Source organism: Watersipora subatra, chromosome 10, assembly GCF_963576615.1.
Source record: "Watersipora subatra chromosome 10, tzWatSuba1.1, whole genome shotgun sequence".
NCBI classification, from domain to species: domain Eukaryota; kingdom Metazoa; phylum Bryozoa; class Gymnolaemata; order Cheilostomatida; family Watersiporidae; genus Watersipora; species Watersipora subatra.
In genome coordinates this window covers 30636017-30664008 of record NC_088717.1, presented here as the reverse complement: position 1 = coordinate 30664008, position 27992 = coordinate 30636017, and the positions used below count along the sequence as shown (strand labels likewise).

At 35.8% G+C, this 27992-nt stretch overlaps 1 protein-coding gene across 1 annotated transcript in view; it reads left to right on the top strand.

The window, feature by feature from the left end:
- Positions 1–27992, top strand: part of LOC137406958 (protein crumbs-like) — a 97915-nt gene that overhangs the window by 41272 nt on the left and 28651 nt on the right. The window contains exons 8-12 of the mRNA XM_068093558.1: positions 2130–2283; positions 8921–9148; positions 10895–11007; positions 16966–17154; positions 27606–27815. Coding sequence (XP_067949659.1) covers positions 2130–2283; positions 8921–9148; positions 10895–11007; positions 16966–17154; positions 27606–27815 — 894 coding nt within the window. The remainder of the gene's footprint in view (positions 1–2129; positions 2284–8920; positions 9149–10894; positions 11008–16965; positions 17155–27605; positions 27816–27992) is intronic.

The window sequence follows — 27992 nt, the reverse complement described above, 5'->3', positions numbered from 1 at the left end:
AAATGGTGATAGAGGAAGTGGGTGAGCTATAGATAATACTGATGTTGGTGATACTGAACCAAGCTTCCATCTGTTTTGGTGATAGAGGAAGTGGGTGGGCTATAGATAATACTATAGATAATACTGATGTTGGTGATACTGAACCAAGCTTCCATCTGTTTTGGTGATAGTGGAAGTGGGTGGGCTATTCATAATACTATAGATAATACTGATGTTGGTGATACTGAACCAAGCTTCCATCTGTTTTGGTGATAGTGGAAGTGGGTGGGCTATTGATAATACTATTGATAATACTGATGTTGGTGATACTGAACCAAGCTTCCATCTGTTTTGAAAAGTTTATTCGTTAAAGATGAACTTGCACGAAATTTTAATAAACTTTATTACAAAGTATCCATTTTTTTCTATCATCTACGATTGTTTTTTATATTATAATTTTGATGGATATCTTATGGCCAGGATGTTTCAAGATTGAAATTGATAACCTGAATCGTGGTTAAAACTACTCGTAGTAACCTTTACCACTTGGCATTTTTAGTTTTTTATTGGAAATTCGATGCAGAACTGCAATTTTTGCATATAGTCACTCTACAGAGTCTCGCTTTTAGGAGCTCTGTAGAGTGATTGTATGTTATTGTTATCTTGATAAGTATTATTATAAGTATTATTATATGTGATCATTATCTTGATAAGTATTATTATAAGTATTATTATATGTTATTATTATCTTGATAAGTATTATTATAAGTATTATTATATGTTATTGTTATCTTGATAAGTATTATTATAAGTATTATTATATGTTATTATTATCTTGATAAGTATTATTATAAGTATTATTATATGTTATTGTTATCTTGATAAGTATTATTATAAGTATTATTATATGTGATCATTATCTTGATAAGTATTATTATAAGTATTATTATATGTTACTGTTATCTTTATAAGATTGTTATCTTGATTATTATTATAGGTGATTATTATCTCTATTTGTTTTTTCACATTTCTCATGTCACTTGAGATATGCAAAAAACATTTAAAGCCAATAGCGCTGTTGCTGTCTTTTGACAACAGGAGTAGTTTTTAATCCTGGTCACTTTTCTCTACAAAACTTAAAATAGCACTCATTTTTTTAAATTAGTAATTTCAAAATACAAATCATCAAGTCTTATAACACAACGCTTTTGTTTTGTAAGAGTTGGGTTAAAACTTTGCTTCCCAATTATTTTTTAACCAAAGGTTTTAATATTTTATTTTGTTCTGATATGCTGTTTGCCAATACTGGTTAAACTCGATTAAACAAACCTTCAATCAGGTCACACTACTCAACAGTGAGCTAGTAGTGTTGTAATGAGTTGTACAAGTGTCGTAGTGTACATAGGTAATGACAAATAGAGAGCCGTTTCATTAATATGCATGGACAAATCCTATACATCAGTTTATACTCAATGTATTTACGGGCTTATATCTTAATGTTGGTCTCCCGTTAATCATTAACCTAGTTATTAATTAGTTTGCAATTTTAGCCTTTCATGTGTACTTGACTTGCTAAGTTTTTTTGGCAAAATTGTTTTATTTGTTGTTTTGAAAAATCCTTTTATAATTTTTGAAGGATATTCCAGCGGAAATGAAGAAACATATTACAAAGCACTAGTTCATAAGAGCAACGGTGTTACATATGAAACGGTAGTCATCACACAGCGCAAACCGTAGCCAGTGTCTTTGAGATAGTGCAAAAACTAGTGCAATGTACTGTTGAATTGTGTAACTTGAAGATATATGCTCGATAAATCTGTGTGAGTAGTATCACTTTTCATAAGAAGCATTAAGGTGACATTATGCGCTGTCCACTAGTCTGTCTACAGAAAGGGATCAAAGTAACCATTGCATTTAGGTGAATGAATTGGGCTTCAAGTGGTGGAAAGTGTTATCAATACTTAAATAATTCCTATTTTTTAGAAGTTGTTTGTTTAAAGTTAACTGGATGGCAGGGTCATCTCTCATCTTTTCTAACATGACTTGAAAAAGAAGGAGAGACTAGGAAATTGGCCACACGATATGCATATAGTTGCATGTGCTTTCAAAAGTTGAAATATAATCCTTTTTCATGATATGTATGTGCTTAGGTTGGTGGCTACAAATGTCACTGCAGAGCAGGGTACGATGGTGTCCACTGTGAGCAGGACATAGATGAATGCTTGAGCATACCTTGTCATAATGGCGCTCTTTGCAAGAATGGTGAAAATGAATGGAAATGTATCTGTCGAAGTGGCTTTGAAGGTATGCGACCAGGTCATATGTTTTAGCATGTGTTGTTAAACCATGTACCTCTAAAGTAGGTGCATTTGTTTCTCTAGTAATATCAATTACAGTACATCAGAGTACATTGGAAGAACACCATTTTGCTTGACGATTAGTTGGATGTCAATGAGGGTTGTTGAATTTTGAGCATCCTGACTGATTTTGTATACCGCAGATACATGTAATTAATATGTTCTATCATAAATCCTAGTACACTTTGCAGTCGTATGCACAGTGAGAGATCATAATGAGTAAACAGCATATGCATAATCAATGTATGAAGTGGCTGAGAGGTGTAGTGGTTAAAGTGCAGGACTGTAACTTGGAGTCTCCAAATTCAACTCTTGTGGGGAGCAATCTTTAGACGGAGTTTTTAGAATGTTTTAGACATACGGTCATACGGACATACGGTTGGATGCTGCTCTTATTTTAGTAAAGATTACTCATTTTATCAGCTAACCAGTTTTTACTAAATTATATTACAAGGGCTGGCAACGAGGGCTGGCAACGAGTACCTACAAATAAGAGTAGGATGATACCAGCCCATCCACACTTCTGTCAGGGTCATGAACAAAGAATTACCGATCCAGAAAGTCAAATGGTTTCGAGAATAAACTAGCCCTACCAAAGAAGCAGCTTTACGCAGACCCTCTCTCTGCTGCAGCTGCGGCAGGAAGGAGCACTTCTAGAGGCATAATCCCTAACCGGAAAAAACATATATTTTTAAATATTATCCCATGACCAAACGCGCAGAGCGAATGTTTGAGAGTTTTTATGATAAATGAATGTGCACTCAACTCACGAAAATTATTTATCAACAACGTCGCAACCTTCGTACCGAAATCTCATCAACAAATTTAACCATTTTTGTGTAGAGTCGTTTAAGTATAATAACGATACAAAACACATAAAAACATATTTAAATATGTTATTAAGTCTTTAAAAATTGTCGACAAGTTTCCTAAACCTTACCCATCTGAGAGGATTATACACAAATAGACAGATTTATTTGGCCAAAAATGGTTATTAAAACTTGCGAACCCTTGCTTTTATCAAATTTAAGACCGGCAAACGAACCGCCGAGCGACAGAGAATAGAACCATTAAGTCGTGCGCATTTTACGAAAGGATAACATGCACATTTCACCAGTCTATAGCATTGGCGAATTGCCGAAGATTTCTGTAATTAACGTAGGAGTACTAAAGTCGTTTCTTTTTTACCGATCTCAAAGTAACTGACATTTTGGAAACTTTTGAGTACTTTGGTATTCTAACTGATGTCCAAAGCAGTGAAAGTAAAGGAAATGACAATGATATTTTTTTCTAACGATTCTTATGAGATTATTACAATATTTAATTATAAGTTTGGATGACTATTGAAGTGTTATAGTCACACTAGCAACATCGATGACGGGCAATATGTTACTGTTATTATTTTTTCTAAATAGGTTTGTTAAAAAGATTTTCTGAAAATCTATATAAATATCACAACTTCTAGATATTGTTAGCTATGACGTTTTGAAATGTACACAAAATTGTGCATTGGTTTTCTATTATTACTGTATTACTATATTAATAATATTGGTTATTTGGGTAAGGCCGTTTTTGGCAGGATTGTGACGCGCGGGACATTTGAACGCTTCCTCGCATACTTCTCAGCTCAAATGCGAAATTCTGGTGCCATTCATACTGTTTGAGAAAGCACTTGACATCAACTATCACTGAAGGAGATTTCATCTTTGTCATGCATTGCATTAACAAATTATGAACCATTAAAGCTGGACCATAATTTTGCATAAAAAACTACTCGTTGTGCAATTGGAAAAATCTTCTGAAATTTTGGACTCACAACATTATTATTTGACAGGATCAAAGCTCTATTGTCCTTCTATTAGGAATGCATACCATTTTGTTTTCAGGCCAAAGTTTAGTGATTCTGTAAAGTTTGAAAGAAGACTACCACCTGTGACACGCGGGACTGTGACGCGCGGGACAAAAGTAACAACTATGAAAAATTAAGCGTTCTTCTATGTTTTGTAGTTGTTGTACCACAAATTGTTATGAGTTGCAGTTGTAACATTGAATATACTCGTGCTAAACCAACCAATAGTTTAAAATTGCTACATATGGTATTTATTTTATCTAAACATAAAACACATATAACTTGAAGATTGTCAGACTTTCATGCAGTAAACTATTTTTTCTTGAAAAAATATTCTGCTATTATGATTGCCTTATTTTCTAGTACAAAGTGTTTCAGTGACCTGGTAGTTGCTGCTGGCACAATAACTGGAAATACTTTAAGAAGAAAATTCCTGTGGGTGGTTCTTATGTCGTCGAGGTTTGGCCATGTGAACGGCTTGCATGCACGGTGTATGTACTTTATAGTGTAGCTACCTTCATTAGCTTCCCCTGTGAGAATTTCTCCAATGCTGACTTCAGAGGCATAGGCCACTGCGACCAGGGTCTGTGGTAAGAACTGAGTCAATGTTTGTGAAGTATCTCCTGTGGTCACCTTTTGATTAGGTTTGCTGCTCGGTGTGAATGGAACTGGCTGCCAAGTGGAAGAACACCATTCAATCAGAGTAAAATCACCATCTTCTTTAATTGCTGTGTGATGGCAAGATCGAATGCCATGAATTGGAGTTGCAGTGGACCAGCGTTTTTTGCAGATTTTTGCTGTTTTAGTGATCATATTTTCTGAGATGTATAAAATCATCATTGGTTTCACTGATTTGAAGTTATTATTGTTGCAGCTTCTGCAAATGACTTTGCCGAGTTTACGACAAACCTTCCTCGATATACTGTCATTAGAACCTGTGGTTTGATGCTTTCCCCAACACCATCTACTGTATCTTTGCCATGCGATGTCTCAAAAAAACTCCAGTCAGCTGGCATACCCATTTCTTCCTTATGGCCAATCAAGTTTTGAACTGTGAGCCGATTTTTGATTTGCGAAGCGGGTCCATCACTTACATAATGAATATGTTGCCAATTAATATTTTCTGCTTTCAGAAATTTCACAAGTTCTCTATTGAACGTGTAAACAGCATCCTTAGTGTGTTCTAGGCTATTACTAGCTATTGCACAGCATTTTTGGGCTAGGACTCTATTAGCTTATAATAAATCATGACAGTAAATACTGTCACCCCTATTGTAGTTTAGTAGGTGCTTTAGATTTTGGTTGCTTGCTTACAGTTGAAGTTCTCACTGATATTTTTGTGAATAATCACTGCCCCATTCTTCAATTTCTGTTTGAGGTAACTGATTGATTAGTGTTGACGGTTGGAAGTGTACATATGAAGGGAAAGTGATGTCTGTTGGTATTTCAGCAGCATAAGCAAGTCAGACGATGGCATCAGATCTTCGAGCTTGCTTAGGAAGCCGTTTTCACCATCTCTCCACTGATAGAAATTCAAATGTTCTTTAGCGCTAACAACCAAACTATTGATTGGATTGGCGCCACAAGAGTCACATTCCCTCTTTACACATGATTCATTTTCCATGTTACACACAGTTCTTTTCAGTAGCTTGTGAACAGTAGTAGGCATTTCCAAAGAACAGACACTGGTCTGCCGTAGTCCCAGTAGAGCTGATTCCGCATTTTCGCAGTATTTGTAAGCACAGACAATTTGATCATGTCTAGAAACTGGCTTGCAATTTACTGGGCCCAACTTTTAAAATTTACTAGGGCTCACCTTGACATCTAGATATTCCTTACTGAAAATCTCAAAGACGTCACTCAACATGTAGTTCAGCAGGTGTTTCCGAAGCTTTCGTTGCTTGTGGACAGGAAGTGTGGTTTGATGTTAACAGAAGTTTGGCCGTCATTAGAATACATGCCAGTTCAGACAAAAGTCTTACCATATCTAGAAGAGAAACCTACTTTCTCTGACTGAAAATTCAATGCGTGAGTGAAAGAGAATTTTTGTGACGGTGCTTTAAAAATAAACATTCGGTTCAAAGATTACCTCGTGATTTGCACACTAGGTGTGTGTATCAGAAGTGTAGGCTAATATTGACACGCTCCAGATTCTGAGTTACAAAAGATCATAAAATAATTCTAATTCATTATTTTTCTCAAAGAAACTGGCTTTTAAACTTGGAGTATCTAGCATTACTTTCACATGCCAGGGTATCAAAGAGAACTCCCAAACAAAGCCAGACATCACCATGTTATTAAAAATGTCCCGCGCGTCACAAATACTTCCTTGTACCTATAAAACAGAAACTTGCAGTATTTTCAGCAAATTGGTGACTTTGGCTAAGCTATAGCAGCCTAAAATCGAATTATTGATAAGAATTTTTCATCTCAGATAGCTTAGGGAGAACAGGCTGCAACTAAATGCACTAAAATTGTGACGCGCGGGACAAACTAATTTTTGCTCGCCTGAATTATAAGGAGAAATTTGCATTTGCTCGGAAAAAACACCTGGGCTAGAAAATCCACTCTTGTATTGATTATAAAATGAAACCAAAATTTATTTCAGAATGAATTGCAAAGTTTGAGAGGATATGATCAATTGTCCCGCGCGTCACACATCATACAGTAAAATCCTACTTGCATGCCCAATATCTTCATGAGAGAAGATTTCATTATGAAAACTTTTGTGTTTCCACATGTCTGAACATGTTTACTCGCTAAGTTGCAAAAGGCAAAAAAAAAATTGCCTTTGTGTGTGACACCATGCTTGGCCTTGCCCATTCTAATAATATCAGTGCATTTTACTTATAATATTGCATTTCTCCTATTGCAGGGAGAGAGATATAAACATATAATCTTTTCGTTTCATTATTGCTGTTTGTCATGACCAAACACTTTTTTAAATAGATTTTCTAAAAATCTATATAAATATCACAACTTCTTGATATTGTTAGCTATGACGTTTTGAAATGTAAAGAAAATTGTGCATTGGTTTTCTATTATTACTATATTAATAATATTGGTTATTCTAATAATATCAGTGCATTTTACTTCTAATATTGGCCAATATTGCATTTCTCCTATTGCAGGGGGAGAGATATAAACATAATCTTTTCTTTTCATTATTGCTGTTTGTTGTATATAATAACACCCACACCCAGTACATTACTATGGCGCCTTACAGTGCCTCACGTTGTGTGTTCGCAACTCGAGTTGTACAACTCGAGTTGCCGAGTTGTACAACTCGGCCTGGGTTTTTGATGAACTCGAGTTGTGTTATACGCAAAACTAACACGGGTTTGTAAAAAAAAGCAATGTGAGTAATTGGGGGGTCTCATTTACAGAACATTTACAGAAAGTTAATAATAATAATTTAAGTATATAGACACATTTAAATTATATATATTGGCGATATTTGTGCATATTTATTTCTATAAATATAACGAGACAACAACAATTGTAGAATGTAAAAAGCAAACTAAAAAACAATCTATGTTGGAGCCGGGCAGCTTCTTTTTCAAATAAAAAAAGAGTTATCTCTCTAGAGCCTGACAAGAAACTAAATGAACACCGAAAATGAACATAGAAATTATTTCAACGGCGTTTAATGATGCACCAAAAAAAATTCCAAATAGAAAAATAGGTAGCTAGAGAAAATGAAATGATGAGTTGTTTAGTATGGCCCCTTACAGCGCTTCTTGTTCCATGTTCTCAAGCTGAGTTGTTGAACTCGAGTTGCTGTTGAAAGAACTCGGCCTGGATATTTGATGAACTCGAGTTGTGTAACTCGAGTTACATTTACAAACTCGAGTTGTGTAAATATAACTCGAGTTTTATAACTCGAGTGGCAAACTGAGTTTGCCACTCGAGTTTTATAACTCGAGTGGCAAACTCAGCACACTATAATTCGCCATTAGCTCTAGTTTTACAGTACATACATACATAGTTTAATTTCTATTAGCTAATGGGTGCCTATTGATGTACCATTGTTAACATAACCAGATCTACGGTTATGCTACCGTAATACCAATATATTGCACCTTACTTTCACAAAGTCGCGTTGCGTGTTCACAACTCGAGTTGTGCAACTCGAGTCGTACAACTCAAGTTGTGAACACGCAACGCGAGGCACTTTAAGGCGCCATAACATTACAGCTACCATTGCAGTTATCCTATTGCACTGCAGTGCCATTTGACTGCTAATATTGCATTTCTCCACCATCAGTAACCTTTCTTTTTTCCAATATCACTTTGGTCGTGGGCTGTATGACAGTGGAATTTCTAGTATATATTATTTCATATCATGTTAAAAAAAAGTATAGAAGTATACATTCTGTGTGCAACCATGTACGGCGCAGCCTTACTACTACAGGAACTGCAGTAAGAGAACTATTTTGAGTAGCAGACGTTTGGTTTACTAGATAAAGGGCAAGCAATAAATTACAACGTGTTACCGTTAAACCTATGTAAAGCACCAGTCACAGCATATAACATTTAAGCTAGATGATAAGCGTCAGTCGCCCACCGCTCGACATCCAACAACCTAACAGGAGTACTATTTTTTAATGTTCCGCTTCATCATTTAAATTGTACTTGGTATACTACTTTGATTCTCATTTATCATTTCACCCAACCTATAATGTTTCAGCATAATTTAATGGCCAAAAATGCTTATTTTCATGTTTGTATTTAGGAAATGACTGTGAAGTCAACATAGATGAGTGTTTCTCATGGCCATGTGAGAACAAGGCAGAGTGTATAGACGGCATTGATTCATATGCCTGCCAGTGCTTGCCAGGCTTTGAGGGTTACAACTGTGAGATAGATATGGATGAGTGTGGCAGCATGCCCTGTGATAACCTGGCTGTCTGTATTGATGAGATCAATGGGTATAACTGCAAATGTTCACCTGGATTTGTAGGTATTTGTTTAATGTTAGTTTCTAATTATTGCACTGCCTATTGTATCGCTTTGCAGGACAATTATTAAACCTGTTGCAATTTGAGCAATTTAATGTGACCTTATTGAACTTGTTCCAATAGTTTTTTGCACATTTCCTAACTTGAGTGAGCCTTGTTCCTTAAGACTTGTTCCTTAAGACTTGTTCCTTAAGACTTGTTCCTTAAGACTTGTTCCTTAAGACTTGTTCCTTAAGACTTGTTCCTTAAGACTTGTTCCTTAAGACTTGTTCCTTAAGACTTGTTCCTTAAGACTTGTTCCTTAAGACTTGTTCCTTAAGACTTGTTCCTTAAGACTTGTTCCTTAAGACTTGTTCCTTAAGACTTGTTCCTTAAGACTTGTTCCTTAAGACTTGTTCCTTAAGACTTGTTCCTTAAGACTTGTTCCTTAAGACTTGTTCCTTAAGACTTGTTCCTTAAGACTCAGGTACTCTAACCTGTCATTCATGCAATTTTCTGGGTTGTAAAATAGTGTGGTAAAATTTATGCAATTCTATGCTGGCCAAAAATGATTCCACTGCTACTCAGAAAAAGGCTGATAAGAGTTTTTGCTAAGGAATTATGAAAAGAAAACTGTTAAAAATGATTTTCAGTTTATATAATTGGCATCAACTACAGCCAAACATTTCAAAACGCATTTAAATACTATGTCAAAAAATACGAAGACCAAAATGACCGAAACTAATGATCAGCTATTGATGGGCTACTTGCCTGCGTATTCACGGCAAATGATTAGGTAATATTGCATATTCGACTCTCTCTCACTCTCCCTCATTATTTGTGTTCATACATTATAGCTACTCAATCTCATTCATGCTTTCTATGTGTTCATACACTGTAGTTATTCAGTCTCACTCATGCGTTCTTTGTGTTCATATACTGTAGTTATTCAGTCTTACTCATGCGTTCTTTGTGTTCATACACTGTAGTTATTCAGTCTCACTCATGCTTTCTTTGTGTTCATACACTGTAGTTATTCAGTCTCACTCATGCATTGTTTGTGTTTATACACTGTAGTTATTCAGTCTCACTCATGCGTTCTTTGTGTTCATATACTGTAGTTATTCAGTCTTACTCATGCGTTCTTTGTGTTCATACACTGTAGTTATTCAGTCTCACTCATGCTTTCTTTGTGTTCATACACTGTAGTTATTCAGTCTCACTCATGCATTGTTTGTGTTTATACACTGTAGTTATTCAGTCTCACTCATGCATTGTTTGTGTTCATACACTGTAGTTATTCAGTCTCACTCAGGCATTCTTTGTGTTCATACACTGTAGTTATTCAGTCTCACTCCTGCTTTCTTTGTGTTTATACACTGTAGTTATTCAGTCTCACTCAGGCATTCTTTGTGTTCATACACTGTAGTTATTCAGTCTCACTCATGCATTGTTTGTGTTCATACACTGTAGTTATTCAGTCTCACTCATGCATTCTTTGTGTTCATACACTGTAGTTATTCAGTCTCACTCATGCATTATTTGTGTTCATACACTGTAGTTATTCAGTCTCACTCATGCATTCTTTGTGTTCATGCACTGTAGTTATTCAGTCTCATTCATGCATGGCCATAGTCATGCAGTACTCAGTGACTCAGTACTTTTTATAGCCAATTGTTGCTTTTACCATAATGACTAGTCAAATTCATTAGGCATCCACAACATACATGTACCCACCATACCATAATTTTTTGTATGTTAATAAACAGGTGTGCAGTGCGATGTAAATACGGATGAGTGCGCCAGCAACCCCTGTCTCAACAGAGGCCTCTGCTTTGATGGAATAAACCATTTCCAATGTGAATGCTCTGCTGGATTCACTGTAAGTCTACGTCTTATTGCTCTTTTATGGATTTAATTTCATATTTATTGTTTTTTTCCTGTGAATAACCGATAATATTATCAACAATGTTCTAGTCATAAATTAACTTGAGAACTTGGCATTACAATTAGAGTAAGAACATTAGTACAAACCATTAGGTTTAATCTAAAACATAAAAATTAGAATGGAATCTTATGAAGTACAGATAAAAATGTGGTGTGAAAGAAAATGAGCTTTATAAACTTTATAAACTCATAAGCTGAACAAATAATGCTAATGAAATTACTGCGTATTTGGCAGCAATTTCATTAGAATGGCTGCCAAATAAGCCATAAGCGTGTGAGGTATTCTACCACATGGTGTGGTGTGTTGTCAAGACGCACAAACTTTGTGATAACTTACAAACATCCAGGCTGGTCAGAAAGAGATAATTCCAATGTTGTGGGTCATGCCGGGTTGTCAATTGCAGGCTGGGCTCACTAGGCTGTTTGTGTGCCGATGTCTAACATGGAAAGCTTATCTTATATTCTTGGTAATCATTATTTGGTGTCATGACAGTGGCACCTACTTAAACAAGTACCTTCGTAACATGAAGGGAGTTATTCATGACCTTAGTCGGCTAACTGGAATAGGTAGCAATCGTATATCTGGATTTCATAGAAACTAGAGATGCAGGTAACAATCGTTTGTTTGGATTTGATAAAGACTAAAGATAAAGGTAAAAACTGTTTACCGAAAAACCTCTAATTGAACGCAACCTCTAATTGAACGCAACCTCTATTTGAACGCCACCTCTATTTGAATGCCTCCTCCAATTGACCGCCACCCTGAGAAAAGGGTTGAAAAATAGACCGCCACTCTCCAATTGAACGCCACCTCCATTTAACCACCACTTCGACATTATTTGATCTTTACGAGCCCATAGTATTAACTGATCAGTAAAAAAGTGTTCACAGAATTGTATTGATAATAAATTGTTTATATCGATAACAATTAATTCTCTTGTTGTCCAATTCTAAAGCTTTGGTTTTTTTCATTGAAACTTTCAAAACAACGCCATAAAAATAATTACTAACTGTCTTGGGCTAATAGTAGTTCGTTGTTTAACGCGGTCCTAATATTTTGAAGGCAATGCATAAAAAACAGGTTAAAATTTTTTGGACCAAAGGTTATGGTTTGGCGAGCAAACTTTTACGCGTTGCATTGGTGCTAAATACAGCACGTGAAAGTTTCGTCTGCCGAAAAATTGTTTAGATGCTAATTTCGACTAGTTCAGCGGTGCAGACAAAGAGTTAAAGCCAGAAGATATTGTAGAAGGTATTGGACAACTAGAAGATGTTTGTTCCATCAAAAGCAACAATCAGAACGCAGCTATCCGAGCAATTGATAGCAATATTTTTGTTAGTTTTGTTTAAAGTTTTGTTAAAACGATATTTTTTGTTTCTGCATATAATACAAGTTTGGTTCGTCTATGTCACTTGCTCATGAATATATATTTGTATCATTTGATAAATTATTATTGTATAACTTATAAAAATGCAGATTGATGGCATGTTATTTAATTGCATCCTTAATGCAGCTATCTTAACACGGCTTACAATAGATCGATGTTCATAACTCGACTTCTATTGCACATTAAAAGCTAGTTTTGGCTGCAAACTGTAGCAAACATATCAAAGAGTGCAATGAGCTTTTATCCAACAATGTAAAACAAAATTGTGCCTCTAAATTTAGATTGAAATAAAAATTGACATTTTCAACAAATTGCAAAGAAGGACACAGGCTATAATATCATCGCAGGTCAATTGCAAGCAATAGATATCAACTGGTAGAAGTATTTGTCGGTTTCTCGATGCACATTTATTAAAAGATATTTGACAAGTTAGAGGTAAGTTAGCAGATTTATTGCATCTAAAAGGTTTAATATCGCTCCACCAAAAAAAGGGAGCAGAATATAGACATTCACTTTGCCCATAATAGGATTAAATTTATCTTCGGAAAATTCTTATGAGCCATTTAAAAATAGACCGCCGCCAGAAGAAGGGTTGAAAAATAAAGCGCCATAGCATTCAATTAGAGGTTTTACTGTATCTAGATTTGTTAAAAACAAGATATAGAGGTAGTATTGCGAGGGAAGAAAAGAAAAATGCATTGTTTTAATCGAATTAAGACAACAGATAATAAATATATGCTATCCAATAGTTATCAGATGAAGATTGTAAAGACAATACAAAGAGGAGGAAGAATAAAAATGGTAAGGATGGTTGTGTTGTGGTAAGGCCAGTTGTGCTAATTAACAATAAAATTTTAAATATAGATTTTGTTTTTTGGCTCACAATATAAATACAAATATTTAAATAAGTTATATCAACCAAAATGAGTTGAAGAAATCTAATCCAAGTTTCACTAGCTTCATATTTCTATTAGCGGAATGCCTGGCATTGCACAGGTATCAAAAATCAGCTTAGAAACAGTTATGGGTGAAGTAGTTGCCTGCCACTTGCCATTAGCCTGGCACATTGCCGATGGCTAACTTGAGTAAACTGGTTAGTAAACTTATTAGTGAACTTACTAATAAAAGCTGTGAGAGCAAGCTTTAATGACTTGTGTAATGCAGCACAGTATGCATATTTTTACCCACATAGTGACATACATCGCCCAATGCCCATTGCGTAGCTTAATGATGTGGCTGCGTCAAAAAAGTCGATTTAATGAAATTGAGACCAATAAAAGGCTAAAACATCAGCTACAATTTGATGATATCTTTGTTTTTGTAGACTAAGCCTGTCCAGAAATGTATGCATTTGAATGAGGCCATCTTTTAAAAAGCTCAAATTCCAGCGGGTGCTTTATTTGTGACGTAACTAGTGATACATCTGAAAAGAGTCCACGAGCAATAAATATAAGATCACTTCATTAGCCAATCATCAGCACGAAACATTTGTATAGGTCGTAATAATTATTATCATTTGTCAAACGCGTTGTTTGTGATATCAAATTTAGGAATTTTACTCTATTATTAAATCGCGTGGACATCGATATTTACTAAATTAATTATCATCAGCACTTTTATGAATTACTCGATCGACATGTTTTATTGACGAACAACAGAATTTTAAAAATTACTGTAAAGTTACTGTGAAGGTGACTCCGAGTTTTCTGAGCATCAGGTGGTTAAAGTGCTACAGAGGAAGATAGGAGAATAGAGGTAAATTTATCTTTTACTTTGAGTCTCCTATAGATATACTGTTGTGTTTACATTCATAATATATTTCCTTGTTTGAGGTTATAATGCAATTTCCTGTGCATGCGAGATACGTATGTACAGTGAGTTCTTGACGGCTTCTTTTCATTCCATAGCATCTAGCAATACAATGGCTTAGATTGATGAATATACTGCATGTAGTAATTTTAGTACACATGGAAACATTTACTAATTAATAGAATTATAACTTTTTGCTATCACCAATCATCATTTTATAGTTTTTTATCATTTCACCTAGCTATATTTGCTTCAACATTTCTTTGGCAGTTTTAGCTAGTAAATTAGATCTATGATTTGACCTTAGACCTTATGACCTTATGACCTTAGATGTTCATTTCTCACTTTTAAAAAGTGAAGAAAATCGATTGATCAATACACATCTTTAACTTCCAGAACCAAAGCTTCGAATCGTTGGCTTGGCATGCTTATGCTTAAACATTGTGTTAAACATTTATTCATTTTTAAAATTACACTCGCAATCTATCCAACTCCCAATTTGAAAGCTTTTAGTAGATACACGTTAGAATGACATATATATGAATGACATATATTTAATGCATTTGTTTTATTGATTACAGGATGTTTATGTGGTCCCACGAGCCGAAGCAGCTTTGTCAGTGTGGAAACTGCCATAAATGGGAAAGAGAGACTTGAATGTTTGCTGCATAAACCATGTTTTGTTTGATTTGGCTGCAGTAGATGATTTTGTCCTATTATATGACCTGAAACTATGTGAATGGGCACGACTTGGATGGATATTTTTAATAAAAACTTTAGATGAGATGAAAAAATTTTTACTTGTAAAAATTATATAATAAAATAATATTGTTGAAGATAATGCAAAACATGATTTTCAGAACATTGAATATATCATAGCCCCGTTGCAACCTGTGCTGAAATCTTGTCTGATTGATGGATTTATGAAGTGTAATCAGAGGTGCATGAACAAGCAATTTTTCATAAATCAACCATTTGTTTAGTACTTGAATCAACTAATCAAATGTGACCAGTGAATTTTTTTCTATAAATTGATACCAATAATGACTCGACAATGTTGACAGTCGACTATACAATGTACATGACTGTTAGGGATGTAGTTGGTTTCACCAGATATTCTTTTCAAAGACGCAGCTTGCTTAGTAAGAAACTAGTGTTTAGTGTGGGCAATGATATACAGTCCTACTCCCCCGGATAGGTAATGGACATAATGTAGGCAGGGCTTTTGGGGGCTGTATATCATTAGTGTGGATAGCGATGGAACTGTGCCGATACAAAGACCATATTCTACATAGTTTGCTTGACATAATTACTGTAGACTGGTAGGATTGGTAGTCGGTACTAACATGTTTACACGGCATTTAGAAGAAGCTAATATGACACGTTTTAATTTCCCTTATTTGAAGCACTTGAGACATTAATAAAAATGTATCTGTAGCTGGATGTAAAGTTTTATTCTAGCCAACATGAGCAAATACAAGATAAAATATATGCTAATAGAGCCGCGTAGGACTAGACTTTTATCGCAATAGCCAATGTGAATACGAGAGATAGAGACAGGTTGTATCACCCGTTACATCATTTTGGGCAAGTCTGGGCATGTTTTTTTGGCCTGAGCGTATTAACAGCGATCAAATTTTTTCGGTTTCAATTTTCAAATATTTCGACAAAGAGATCGCCTAATGCAACAAACAATGTATCAACTGATAGAAAAAGAAAAACGCTTTTTTTTAAATCAACTCAAATTTTACACAACCACGTCTTTAATTGGTAAATATCTGCTTGGCGAACGAAAGGTTCTGAGGTCGAATCCAGCATGAAATGGATGTTTTATTTATTAATTTCAATAGCTAAAGCTGGACAAACTGACACGCACGCACACACACACACACACACACACAAATGTACCTAGTGATTTATTACATGGACCTATGGACAGTGGCATTATAAACATATATTACATGGCCCTATGAACAATGGCATTATAACGACTTATTATATGGTCCTATAAACAGTGGCATTATAAAGACTTATTATATGGCCCTATGGACAGTGGCATTATAAAGACTTTTCATTTGGCCCTATGGACAGTGGCATTATAAAGATTTATTATATGGTCCTATGAACAGTGGAATAATAAAGACTTTTCATTTGGCCCTATAGACAGTGGCATTATAAAGACTTTTCATCTGCCCCTACAGGCATGATAGAGGAAGCAATTTGTTTAGGCGTTCGTAAGCGTTTAGATAAATAAAAATGAAGGCATCTTGCCACTCTGCCAATGTTTGTTGTAGTTCAATCAAAACTTTTTAATTCGACTGCATGTAAACATCAATGAAATCATTGTTTTTGAGCAAATATGTTGTTGTTGGCAAATCAAGAAAGATAAATCGATCTTGTCAGCTAAAACATCAACACTCAACAACAACAAGGTTTTTTATATTTTCAAGCAATTACCCAAACAAATCGAAAGAAATTTAAAGAATCCTGTAATGTACAAAAATGATGCAGATTCCAATGCAGTGTCACAATAAGTAGTGCAACCTAATTTTGTTTGAGTTATAATCGAAAACTCAATTCTCTTAATAGCTATGCCAGCCAGACGGGCCAAGCACTAAATGCCTGATGATATTTGCGTCTACCACATTAGAGGGTTTACTCTGCAGAGATTATATTAATGTTTGAGAATTATGTAGGGAGAGGTCTGTGAAGACAATATTGATGACTGCTTAGATCAGCCATGTAAGCATGACTCCCACTGCATTGATGGCATAGATTCCTATACGTGTGAGTGTCGAGCTGGGTATACTGGTATCAATTGTGAGGTGGATCTAGACGAGTGCGCTAGTCTGCCTTGTGAACACAACTCCAAATGCATAGATCAGGTCAGTGTCAATTATGCTGGTCATTGCTATCATTCTCTCAAGAGGTTATGGCAGTAGGGAGTCAAGTTACTGTATCTATTGCCTCCAAATTATCTTTGAAGTTATCGTTATTCGTTAGGAGAATGCTGTTGCACTAGTTTCCTTTGCCTTTATCTGTTTATGTTGTAAACTTGTTAAGAGATAAACGTTGCTCATACTTGTCTGTATATCACTATCAAAATCTTACAACACGGTGTTCAGTACAAATTAGATATACTTCACGCAAGACAGCGGCTGGTTTTTGTATCAGTATGGCCAAGTTTAACTCACCTGCAGAGTTTAACTTTGTACCAGAAAATTGGTCGGAGTGGATAAAGCATTAAGAGAAGTTATGGGAGTAATCAGTAAGCTCAGAGATGAGTCTGGATGTTACCAGGTTAACAGTTTGCTTTATTGCATGGGGAATCATACATAGTGAAAGGATATTTAACAGTTTAAGCCTCGGTGAACAGCAGAAAGACAGTTATGCGTCAGTAAAGGAAGCTCTCGACAAATACTTTTCACCCCATCGGTGTATTATTTATGAACAATCAGTTGAACAGTATGTACCTGTCCTAAATGAGATTGCCAGTAAATGTGAGTTCAGATCAAACCAATCAGAACAAATGAGGGATCGTATTGTTGTTGGAATCCTAGATAAATCTGTGAGCCAAGAAATTCAAAAAAATGGACATTGATGTGTTAACAGAGAAAGCTGCTATTCACATGGCTCCTCAAGCTGAACAAGTTGACAAAACATTAAGGAGCTTAGCGAGCAGAAGACTTTCTTCCACAGATGAGGTGAAAAAGTCGGTTCAGCGTAGCAGTCACAATGACAGTTTATGTAAACGTGGTTACCGTCTACACGCAAGAGGCGAATGCCTTGCTCTGCATGCCAGCTGTAAGAAGTACAACAAAATAGGAAGTTTTGCTCAGTGTTGCTTGAGTAAGCCAAAATTTGTGTATGCAGTTGATATGGATGCTTCTGTAGTGGGCGACATAGATAAAGTTTTTCTAGGAGAAGTGGGTGACAGTCAAAACAACAAGACATGTATGAAACCCATCAGAATAAGTAAGATACACAAAGTCAAGTCCAAACAGGATTCAGGTGCAGACGTTTCAATAATTCCTAAGGCCCTGTGCCATAACAATGTGTTAGAACCATCAGATGAATTTTTAGTTAGGGAATTCTAGCATAAGTGTAGTAGGTTGCTTTGATACTTATTTATCAGTTAAGGGTAAGGAAATTTTTTTATGTGGTAGATCAGCCTAAAGCCTAATTTATTAGAGGCGCATGTGTCAACCTAGGCTTGCTGCAACGTACGTGTGAGTTAGATAAAATTTTGTCAGATACTAATAAATTAAAATGTGGTCTTAAGTATTATTTGAAGGCCTTGGAAAAATTACTCAGGAGGTTGAGATTGAGCTTCAGTGCAATTGTAATTCACCATATGCGATACACGTGCCATGTTCAGTACCTTACTTGCTAATAGATAAAGTTGAAACTGAACTGCATGAAATGGTACATAAAGGGATGATCTTTCGTGTTGACAAGCCGACAGATTGGGTATCACCTACGGTAGTGATCCTTAAGCCCAATGGTACCGTGCATGTATGTCTGGATTACACGCCGATGAATAAGGTCATACGTCATGAGGTTTACCCTATGTCTTATGTAAAAGCAAGCCTAATAAAGTTGGGTCGAGGCGCAGCGCTTACAAAACTAGATGCGAACTCGTGGTTTTACCAAATTTCATTGGCAGAAAACTGTGCTTTTATCTACCAGAAGAAAACACTAAATTGCTAACCTTGTTTCTCACGTCATTTGGCTGTTTCACCTTCAACAGGTAGCCATTCAGTCTTTTTTCAAGCCATGAAATTTATTGCAAAGTAGTAACTAAAGTGTATAAAGGCCTGAGTGGAGTCATTGTACATATGGATGCTGTATGCATGGCTGAACATGATCGCCGTGTTCGCAGCGTATTGAGACGAATGTGTAATGCTGGACACTAAGTGAAACAAAACGGGAATTTTCTTGTAGAAGTATTAAGTTTTAGGGTATATCATATTTGCTAACAGAATAAGAGGAAACCCAGTCTCGGTGCAGAGAGCTCGTGACTTCAAAAACCTCAGAAATGTCAGTGATGTATGTAGTTTCTTGGATGTGGCAAATCAGGTTATCAAGTTTATGACACTACTAGGGGAATTGAGACAACCAATATGTGACTTAATGTGTAAAAACACCTCATATTACTAGGACGAGGCTCAAGAAAGGTCTATAAAAGCTGAACTTAGCAAATCAGTAGAGCTTGCCATCTATAATCCTACATACCCTACAGTGCTCCAAACTGATACCAGTCAAAATGGCTTAGGAGCTGTGTTGCTACAACTCCAACCTACAGGCGAAATGTGTTTAGTCTCCGCAGCATCTCGATCACTCTCAGATACCAAAAAATTGCTATGCAACCATTGAGCAAGGGGCTCTTCGTATTGTGTGGGCATGCGAAAAGCTTCGAGATTATATGATCGAAATAGCAGTAACAGTATAAACGGATCATAAACCTTTAGTACCACTATTAAATGATATTGAACTTGACAAAATGCCTGCACGCATTCAGCGATTTAAGATACGACTTTGGAGATTTTCATACAAGTTGAACATATAAGTGGAAAGTCCAATCATGTTGCAGACACTCTGTCTCGCTCGAGTTCCTCGCTCGTTGCCTGTGATGCTGTGTTTGACGCTGATGTTGAAATGCATACTGTAGAGGCCTTGAGAAAGTATGCTTTATCTGGCAACTTAGGTGAGCTGAGAAAACAGCAAATTGCGGATGAGGTGTTGTCACAGGTAATGTCTTATATGAAAACATTGTGGCCAACATATTTAAGCCAAGAAAAAACTTTTACGCCCATATTTTGAGAACAGATCAAACTTATCTCTGGTTGATGAACTCTTAGTTCACAAAAGTCGAACAGGTATTCGTAAACTACCATGATGGGAAGCTGATGACATGAGTAAAGTACAACTTTACTCATAAGTGAAAGGGTTATTATGTAGTGAAAGTGTGGCAACTCATAGATAATATAACATTGAATAAGAAGCACTTACCTTTTTTATGTAGAAATTTATTAGATGAGAACTGTGTTTTTTCCAGTGACCGCCAGAAACCAACATTCGCATGACCTTTTCGGTACACGTTGGCAGTAGATATTAATCGCATGTAAATTACTATTCATTAATTTATTTTATTTAATGATTAGTGCATTTGTATAGCTGTATAGGCACCTTTGTATAGGCCGCAGAACTCAAGACGGTGTTTTTTAACACGGCAGCAACTTTGCTGTTTCAAACGCACCAGTGTCGTTGGGCACCGTAAAGAGGCGCGCGCTAACCAGAGATGACGTGTTTTGTACATGTAGTAAAGTACACATTTACTCTTGTCATCAGCTTCCCAAAACATGCCTCAGCCAATGGCGCTGCTGAACATGCCATCCAAACTGTAAAAGCTATGCTGTTAGGAGAGGAATCCTTATCTAGTTTTGCTTGCCGATAGATCATCACCATGAGAAAATAGGTCCTCACCTGCAAAACTTCTGATGGGTCGTAAACTTTATGCAACTGTGCCTAAACTTCCATCGGTTCTAAGGACCAAATTCCCCAATCCAGCAGTGCTTATGACAAAAGAAGCCCAAATTAGAATAGGTAGTAAAGCCGACTTTGATCAGTGCCATCGTGTATGCGAGTTTCTACTTCTATCAGTAGCTCAGAAAGTTTTGGTAAGAGACACAAAGACAGATGCTGAAGCTATCACCCCAATTGACAATGTACCAAAATCATATAAAGTTAGGAATAAGTGTGGTAGCACAATTAGATGCAACTGTAAAGATTTGATTCAAGTACCACAACCGGACAGCTCAACCTTAGTCATTTTTCCTGTTACAGATAACAACTGTTTAACCTTAGTAAATCCCCCTGATACAGATAATAACAACTAAATCACATATGCAGTCATACATGTCAATAATGTTTGGGAGAACAATAGAAATCTGCAATGTGTTTTACAGCTAATCTACAATGCATCAGCCTCAAACCACTCAAATTGGTGTTGTCCTATTTTTGTACAGAGAACTGATAATGAAATTGACATTGCTAGGCAAACTGAAGTTCTTCAAACTTGCAGTATTAAAAAATTTGCATCTTTTAAAAAATTCTACAAAATATTTTGCTATCGCCAGCATTAATTGAATGGAGACTTTTACATGCTTAAAACACTAATCATGGCTCACCAGTTCTTTGTCTATAGCCTGTGTTTTAATATGGCATATACAAACAGTGCAACAGTAATGTAGTTGTGTTGATAAAATTTATGGGTATAACAGCACAGACAGTATAATGTCAAGACAGATACAGCATTAGCATCTTACAATAATAAAACATAACGTCAACATGATAGCCTTTGTATGAGATACAATAAGAAGAGCGACTGCATGAAAATATATATATACTGAAAAATATGTTAGAAAATGCTGCATGTGATATAACAGAACATTAAGAACATAGCATGACATAACAATAACACACTGTTAGTTCAACGCAACACTTGCGGATAGACATCTTTTGTTTTTCTGTCGGGTGTATGAACAAACAGTTTTCGGCTTGTGCCTACTTTTTAGCAGGCGACGTACAGCTGGTCATGGCTAAAGTAGGGTGACAGTAAGTCGATACCGGCTGCTCTCTTTCTTTTCACCATTGCCTATCGCAACCCTCGGAGTACTCAGGCAAGTTCTGTAGTAGTAAGTTACAGTAGGCCTACTCGTAGTTGGAAAAAAATTAGTAACTCAGCTGCTGAAGGAAATGAACTTGTCGAACTATCACAAACAGTGGCAAATCCAACGTTATTAAGTAGTTCAGGTGTAGCAATTCATAGGCAATACAACATTGAATAAAACGTACTAACCTTTTCGATGTAAAAATTTAGTAGATAAAACGCAGTAGCAGTACCCATGCAAGTCTTGTAGTAGCTGTAGTTCTGTAGTACTCGAAGCTGGAAAAAAAAACAAAAGTAACTCAAAAGGAAATGAACATGTTTACTATCACAAACAGTGGCAAATCCAATGTTTTCAACCCTTTCACCGAAGTAGACTCATTTATGCATTTTCTATGGTTGACCGCCGTAGACACATTTTTGCGACTTTCTCAGCAATTGCTAGTAACTGAATTTTATTATTCGTTGATAGCATAACCAACGATCTATAGGAATTTTATGGTAGTGACAGTGTTGTCCTAAGATTTCTCTATAAAATTAGCCTAAAGATTAATATTTTAATCTTTGTTTGGCGATTTCCAACTTAAAAATGAACATCTTTGTGTAAGTTCATCAAAGGCGTCCGAGTTAGAAAACAAATAACTACTTATGTTGATGACATTATAGCCGATTCAGATTTTTGTGATTACACAGCTAATTAAAATAGCAATAGCAGCACTGACTCCGATGGCGATGAATGTAATGGTTTTGTAAGAATAAGGAACATTGTAGAGGATCGTTTTGCTTTGTAGCTTCACATCGCTTTATCAATGCACAAAGTATAGATGCAACAAATCTTTTGCATAGCAGTGCTTGTTAACATGTTAGCAAAATGAAATTCATAACCAAAACAAACGTTCTGGATGGAGTTTGAAATTGAAAAAATATTGTATACATATTAAGCAATATTGGCAAAATGGCTGGCAGTAGGCCGATAGCTAAATTTGTACATGGACGCAAGTGAAAAGGTTATTATGTACCCTAGGACACTTACATTTCGCTAGTATTTAGTTTCGTGAGTAGCATACAGAGTAAAATTTCACTGCAACTTAATTTCGCAGCTCTGATGAGTGCGAAAATATAGTGATGTGAAAATAAATACAGTGGAACAAACATCATTAGATTCCTCAGGTCCAGTTCACTGGTACGAAATATTTTTCAATTTGGGACTACCGTACTGTTCGGACTATAAATCGCACCTCTATATAAGCTGCATCTGCTTTATTTTCCAAAAAAACGATAATAAAACAATACATAAGCCCCACCTTACTATAGGCCGCAGAACTAAGTACTGTGCATTTAAAACGGAACAGTGCACACTGGCACAGTTTCGTATTATCCGACGCTTTTTAACTTAGTGCCTAACGGGACAGTACCGTGAGGCATTGTTTCGTATTTTCTTTCACCGCTAGAAGCGCACTAATTGGAGATTCCTGTTAGTGCGCCCTAGCGGTGAAAGAAAAAGCCACAGAATAAGCCACAGTGATTAACCGCACCCTTGTAGGCTTACCTATAAGCTGCATGGCTCAAATAGTCCGAAAAGTACGGTAGTTTGTATTTGTGAACCGCAGGTAGAAACGTGTAGGCGAGATCAATAATACAATTTGATCGCTTGCTGCAGTTTGTCTCCTGGACTATCAATGACGTCAAGGTCCCTGTCGCAGTGACTGATGTGGTACCAATATTAGAATTCAAGTATTTATAGCACGCGGTGCCGCGGTGGCCATGGCCCCGGGTTGTTATTGCTTTTGGTTGGTAATAAAATTCATCACTACAATAATTATTATTCAATTTTATGATTTTCCCTACCAGACTGTCATCCTCATCAGTTAAAAATTCAATGACTAAACTAATACCATCATCTTCCTCATTTGTTTAGGCTTTTCCAAAAAAACTTATTATCTTAATTTGTTTTGCCATGCTGCTCAGTCGGTGTATTAGCTATAATGAGTTTAGCAAAAATTGCCCATTGAGCCAACCACACACGAAAATTGCCTGTATTTCTAATATGACGATTTTATTGTGAATATCAATGAAGAAAGCCATTTATTTTCGCGTTTTCGCTTGTTCGTTATGATAGTTTAGTTTCGCCCATGAAATTTTTGCGAGAATATGTCGCCGCGAAAACGCGAAAGTTAGATGCCGCGAATACATAAATGTCCTAGGGTAATGAAAGTGTGGCAACTCATAGATAATATAACATTGAATAAGAAGCACTTACCTTTTTTATGTAGAAATTTATTAGATGAGAACTGTGTTTTTTCCAGTGACCGCCAGAAACCAACATTCGCATGACCTTCTCGGTACACATTGGCACTAAATATTAATCGCATGTAAATTACTATTCATTAATTTATTTTATTTAATGATTAGTGCATTTGTATAGCTGTATAGGCACCTTTGTATAGGCCGCAGAACTCAAGACGGTGCTTTTTAACACGGCAGCAACTTTGCTGTTTCAAACGCACCAGTGTCGTTGGGCACCGTAAAGAGGCGCGCCCTAACCAGAGATGACGTGTTTTGTGTAAAACGATGAATAGGTTATGTATAAAGGCGTTTACTAACCGGAGATTCCCATTAATGCGCCCTAGATACCTAGTAGCGGCTAATAGTCCGAAAAGTACGGTACTCTATGAGGCGGACACACAATCACACGCACACACACATAACGATTGCCATTTATATAGTAGATTCACCATTGAATGAGAATTTCTACCTTTTTGAAGTAGAAATTTAGTAGGTAATTTTTGACGCAAAAACAACTTGTCAATGTGGCCGGAAAAACAAACGTTCACGTGACCTTTCTCGTATGCGTTGGCAGTAAATATTAATTACATGTAATTTAATACTCATTAGTTTATTTAATGAGTAGTAAAAAAGTTTCAATTTTATTGATTTATTTACTACTCATATTAATTTAGTTCGCTTTGTACATGTATGACGGAATCAAAAAAAGGAAAAATCGCTCTATAATTTATTTACCACTTAAAATAATTCACTTTGCTTCGTACGACCGAATCGAGAAAAGGTAAAGACACTGTATAAGGTGGACTAGCACACACACTTTTTGCCATTTTTATAATAGATTTCTAAAGTATGTCTATTGGTTTTCGACATGTCCAGTTATAGCTATTAAACCCTTGATTTAAAATTCCACCCTACGCTGAACTTCAACTCTCGAAGTCGCGATCGCGGATTTACAATTGGACACTTTAACCACAAGACCACGGAAGCTCATGCAATTGTTCTCTCTTTGTACATAATGTATATATCGTTTTCCGTTTTCACACCAAAAATGATGTGTTAATTACAACTCTATGAACTCTTCTACGCTCTATGAAATGGGATGCTTTTCTGTGCTCTCCGTATTAGGGCTAATTTGTTTTTGGCAAAAAATATCAACTATAGAATTTCGTGAAATTAAAATTTGGCGATTAAAATCTATTAACTCTATGAAACACGATGCTTTTTTTGCGTTCTTGTGAACTTCTATTTTCGACTTCAATTGTTAAATCTGCGGCAAAGGCTAATACTTTTCAAAGGACACTTGTATTATCTCGAGTACAAAGGTGATCAGTAGAGTAGAAAGTGAATCAGTGATTCACTCACTGTTTGGTCAGACAAAGACACAACGTCTCATCTTTACATATCCTCGTACCAGTATCGTCGTATTCATAGTTTTGATGAATAACTGCCGGTGGAACAGTAACTTATTTATACACACACTTCTATGCAAGAATTTTTATTATTAATTCAAAATATTCATAATTTTTATTTTTATTTCTCATTTTTTATTAGCTGTATCATTACCAAATCATCTCTTATTGTAATCATAGCAAAACAGATTTAATTTAGCTATTACATGTTACTAGTTATTTCACTTTTACATCTAAACCCTTTTATGACCATTTTATTTTATTGACCAGCACGAAACATTTTCCTCGCGATATGAAGTATAAAAGTTACAGTTGTTTGACAAAGTTTGAAAACCTTCACAGTTGTTTTATTTTCTCTTTTAATTTCTTTCAAATACTCAAAACACTTTTCTCATGATATGTAGTTTGACAGTTAGAATGGCAAATGCTGTTATATGTTAAATACAAATCAATTTTCTGTGCAGACTTTTTATTGCTAGTATCGTCGCATTCAAAGTTTTAATTGATAGCTTCTAGTGCAACAGTAACCTTTTATATACACGCACTTCCATGCAAGAATTATTATTATTAATTCAACATATTCAGGATTTTTATTTTGTTCTCTCAGTTCATATTAATTGCATCATTACCAAATCATATTTTATTGTAATCGTAGCAAAACAGACTTAATTTAGCTATTACTTGCTAATTATTTCACATTTACATCTAAACCTTTTTATAGTTGTTTAATTTTTTTTAATTTATTTGACCTGCACAAAACATTTTCTTCATGGTATGAAGTTTGAAAGTTACAGTTGTTTGACAACTGGTTTGACAGTTGGTTTTATTTTCTCTATTAATTTATTTTAATTACACCAAACACTTCTCATTATATGCAGTTTGAAATTTAGAATGGCAAATATTGTTATATATTAAATACAAATCAATTTTCTGACCAAAGACTTTTTTATTACCCGGGCACTGCCGGGCAGCACAGCTAGTACATGTACATGTATATTTGTGATTTAGAGTGTAGTCTGGACTCCATAAAACAAGCAAAATGTGGTATGCCTGTATTTGATATTTTCCTTGGAATACAAGTATTCTAGAGTGATATTTGCGCTATTAAAAATGATATCTTTTTGTCAACTACTGGAGGCTCAGTAGAAAACAATAGTTGACTATACATGTAAATAACCTGAAAATAAACTCCAGCCTTTGATTTCTGTGACTTGTCTCAACAATGAAATAAAGATGCGGTAACATTAGCTGACAACTATCAGGGTACGGTAGAACAATCTAGAGAGGTTCAAGGGAGAAGCAATCATATCTTAAGTTTGCTGTAAAAATATATGTAACCATTACTGGCTACTACGTACAATGTTTCATTATGTGCCCGGACAGACCTTTTGTGTCAAATTTTAGTGTTATTTTGTTACTATGGGCTTAGTTCTATAATAGTCTATCTATCAGTCAGTCCAGTTGTACAAATGTGGCATTTCAGTGTAGCTGATAAAATTATGATAAAGGATTGTAGTAGGCTAGAGTAATTGAGAGTATGTTTACCAGGGCAGGCAAGGACAGGCAAGGGCAGGCTTCTGGACAACAACAGATGTTTCAATTTTTGCCCAGAAGCCTGACTGTTTATTCAGCAATGGCCCATTTTCATGCCGATTTGGAAATTTCTGCACAGCATTTACTTTCGTGTTTTATGTTCTCGAACACAAGAGTAGTCATCAGAGTAGTGAGCATGGCTTGTCATTGGCAATCACTATTAGTGGCAATTGGTTTGTAAACTCACCAACTGCCACTAACAGGCTGAAATTGTGGAGATCCAGAAAAATGACCTTGTTTCTTAACTAGAAAAACTAGGGTTTGTAACTCTAGTAATTTTGGTCTAGTGCTAACTCTCTCCTGAATGTTTAGTATTAGCATACCATATGTACTCAACAATTTTAGATGATTATACCTACACCAATTATTACTTGTTTAGGTAAACAGCTTTGAATGTCACTGCAATCCAGGGTTTGATGGGCTGTTATGTGAGATTAACATCAATGAGTGCTATTCCTTACCCTGTGAAAACCATGGAATATGCACAGATTTAATAGATGGTTTCACCTGTGAATGCGCGCCTGGATTCGAAGGTAGCAGCTGTCACACTAACAGTGATGAGTGTCAGATTAAACCCTGTGTTAACAAGGTAAAACTCAATAAACCCTACGTGTTATTTATGTACACTCCAAATTCTTCAACCAAGAGATATTTGGTTCATCAACATTCTTATTTATTTTAATGTGTGTAATTCATAGCTGGTTAGTAGAGATACTCTGTGTCATTCATAGCTGGTTAGTAGAGATACTATGTGTCATTCATAGCT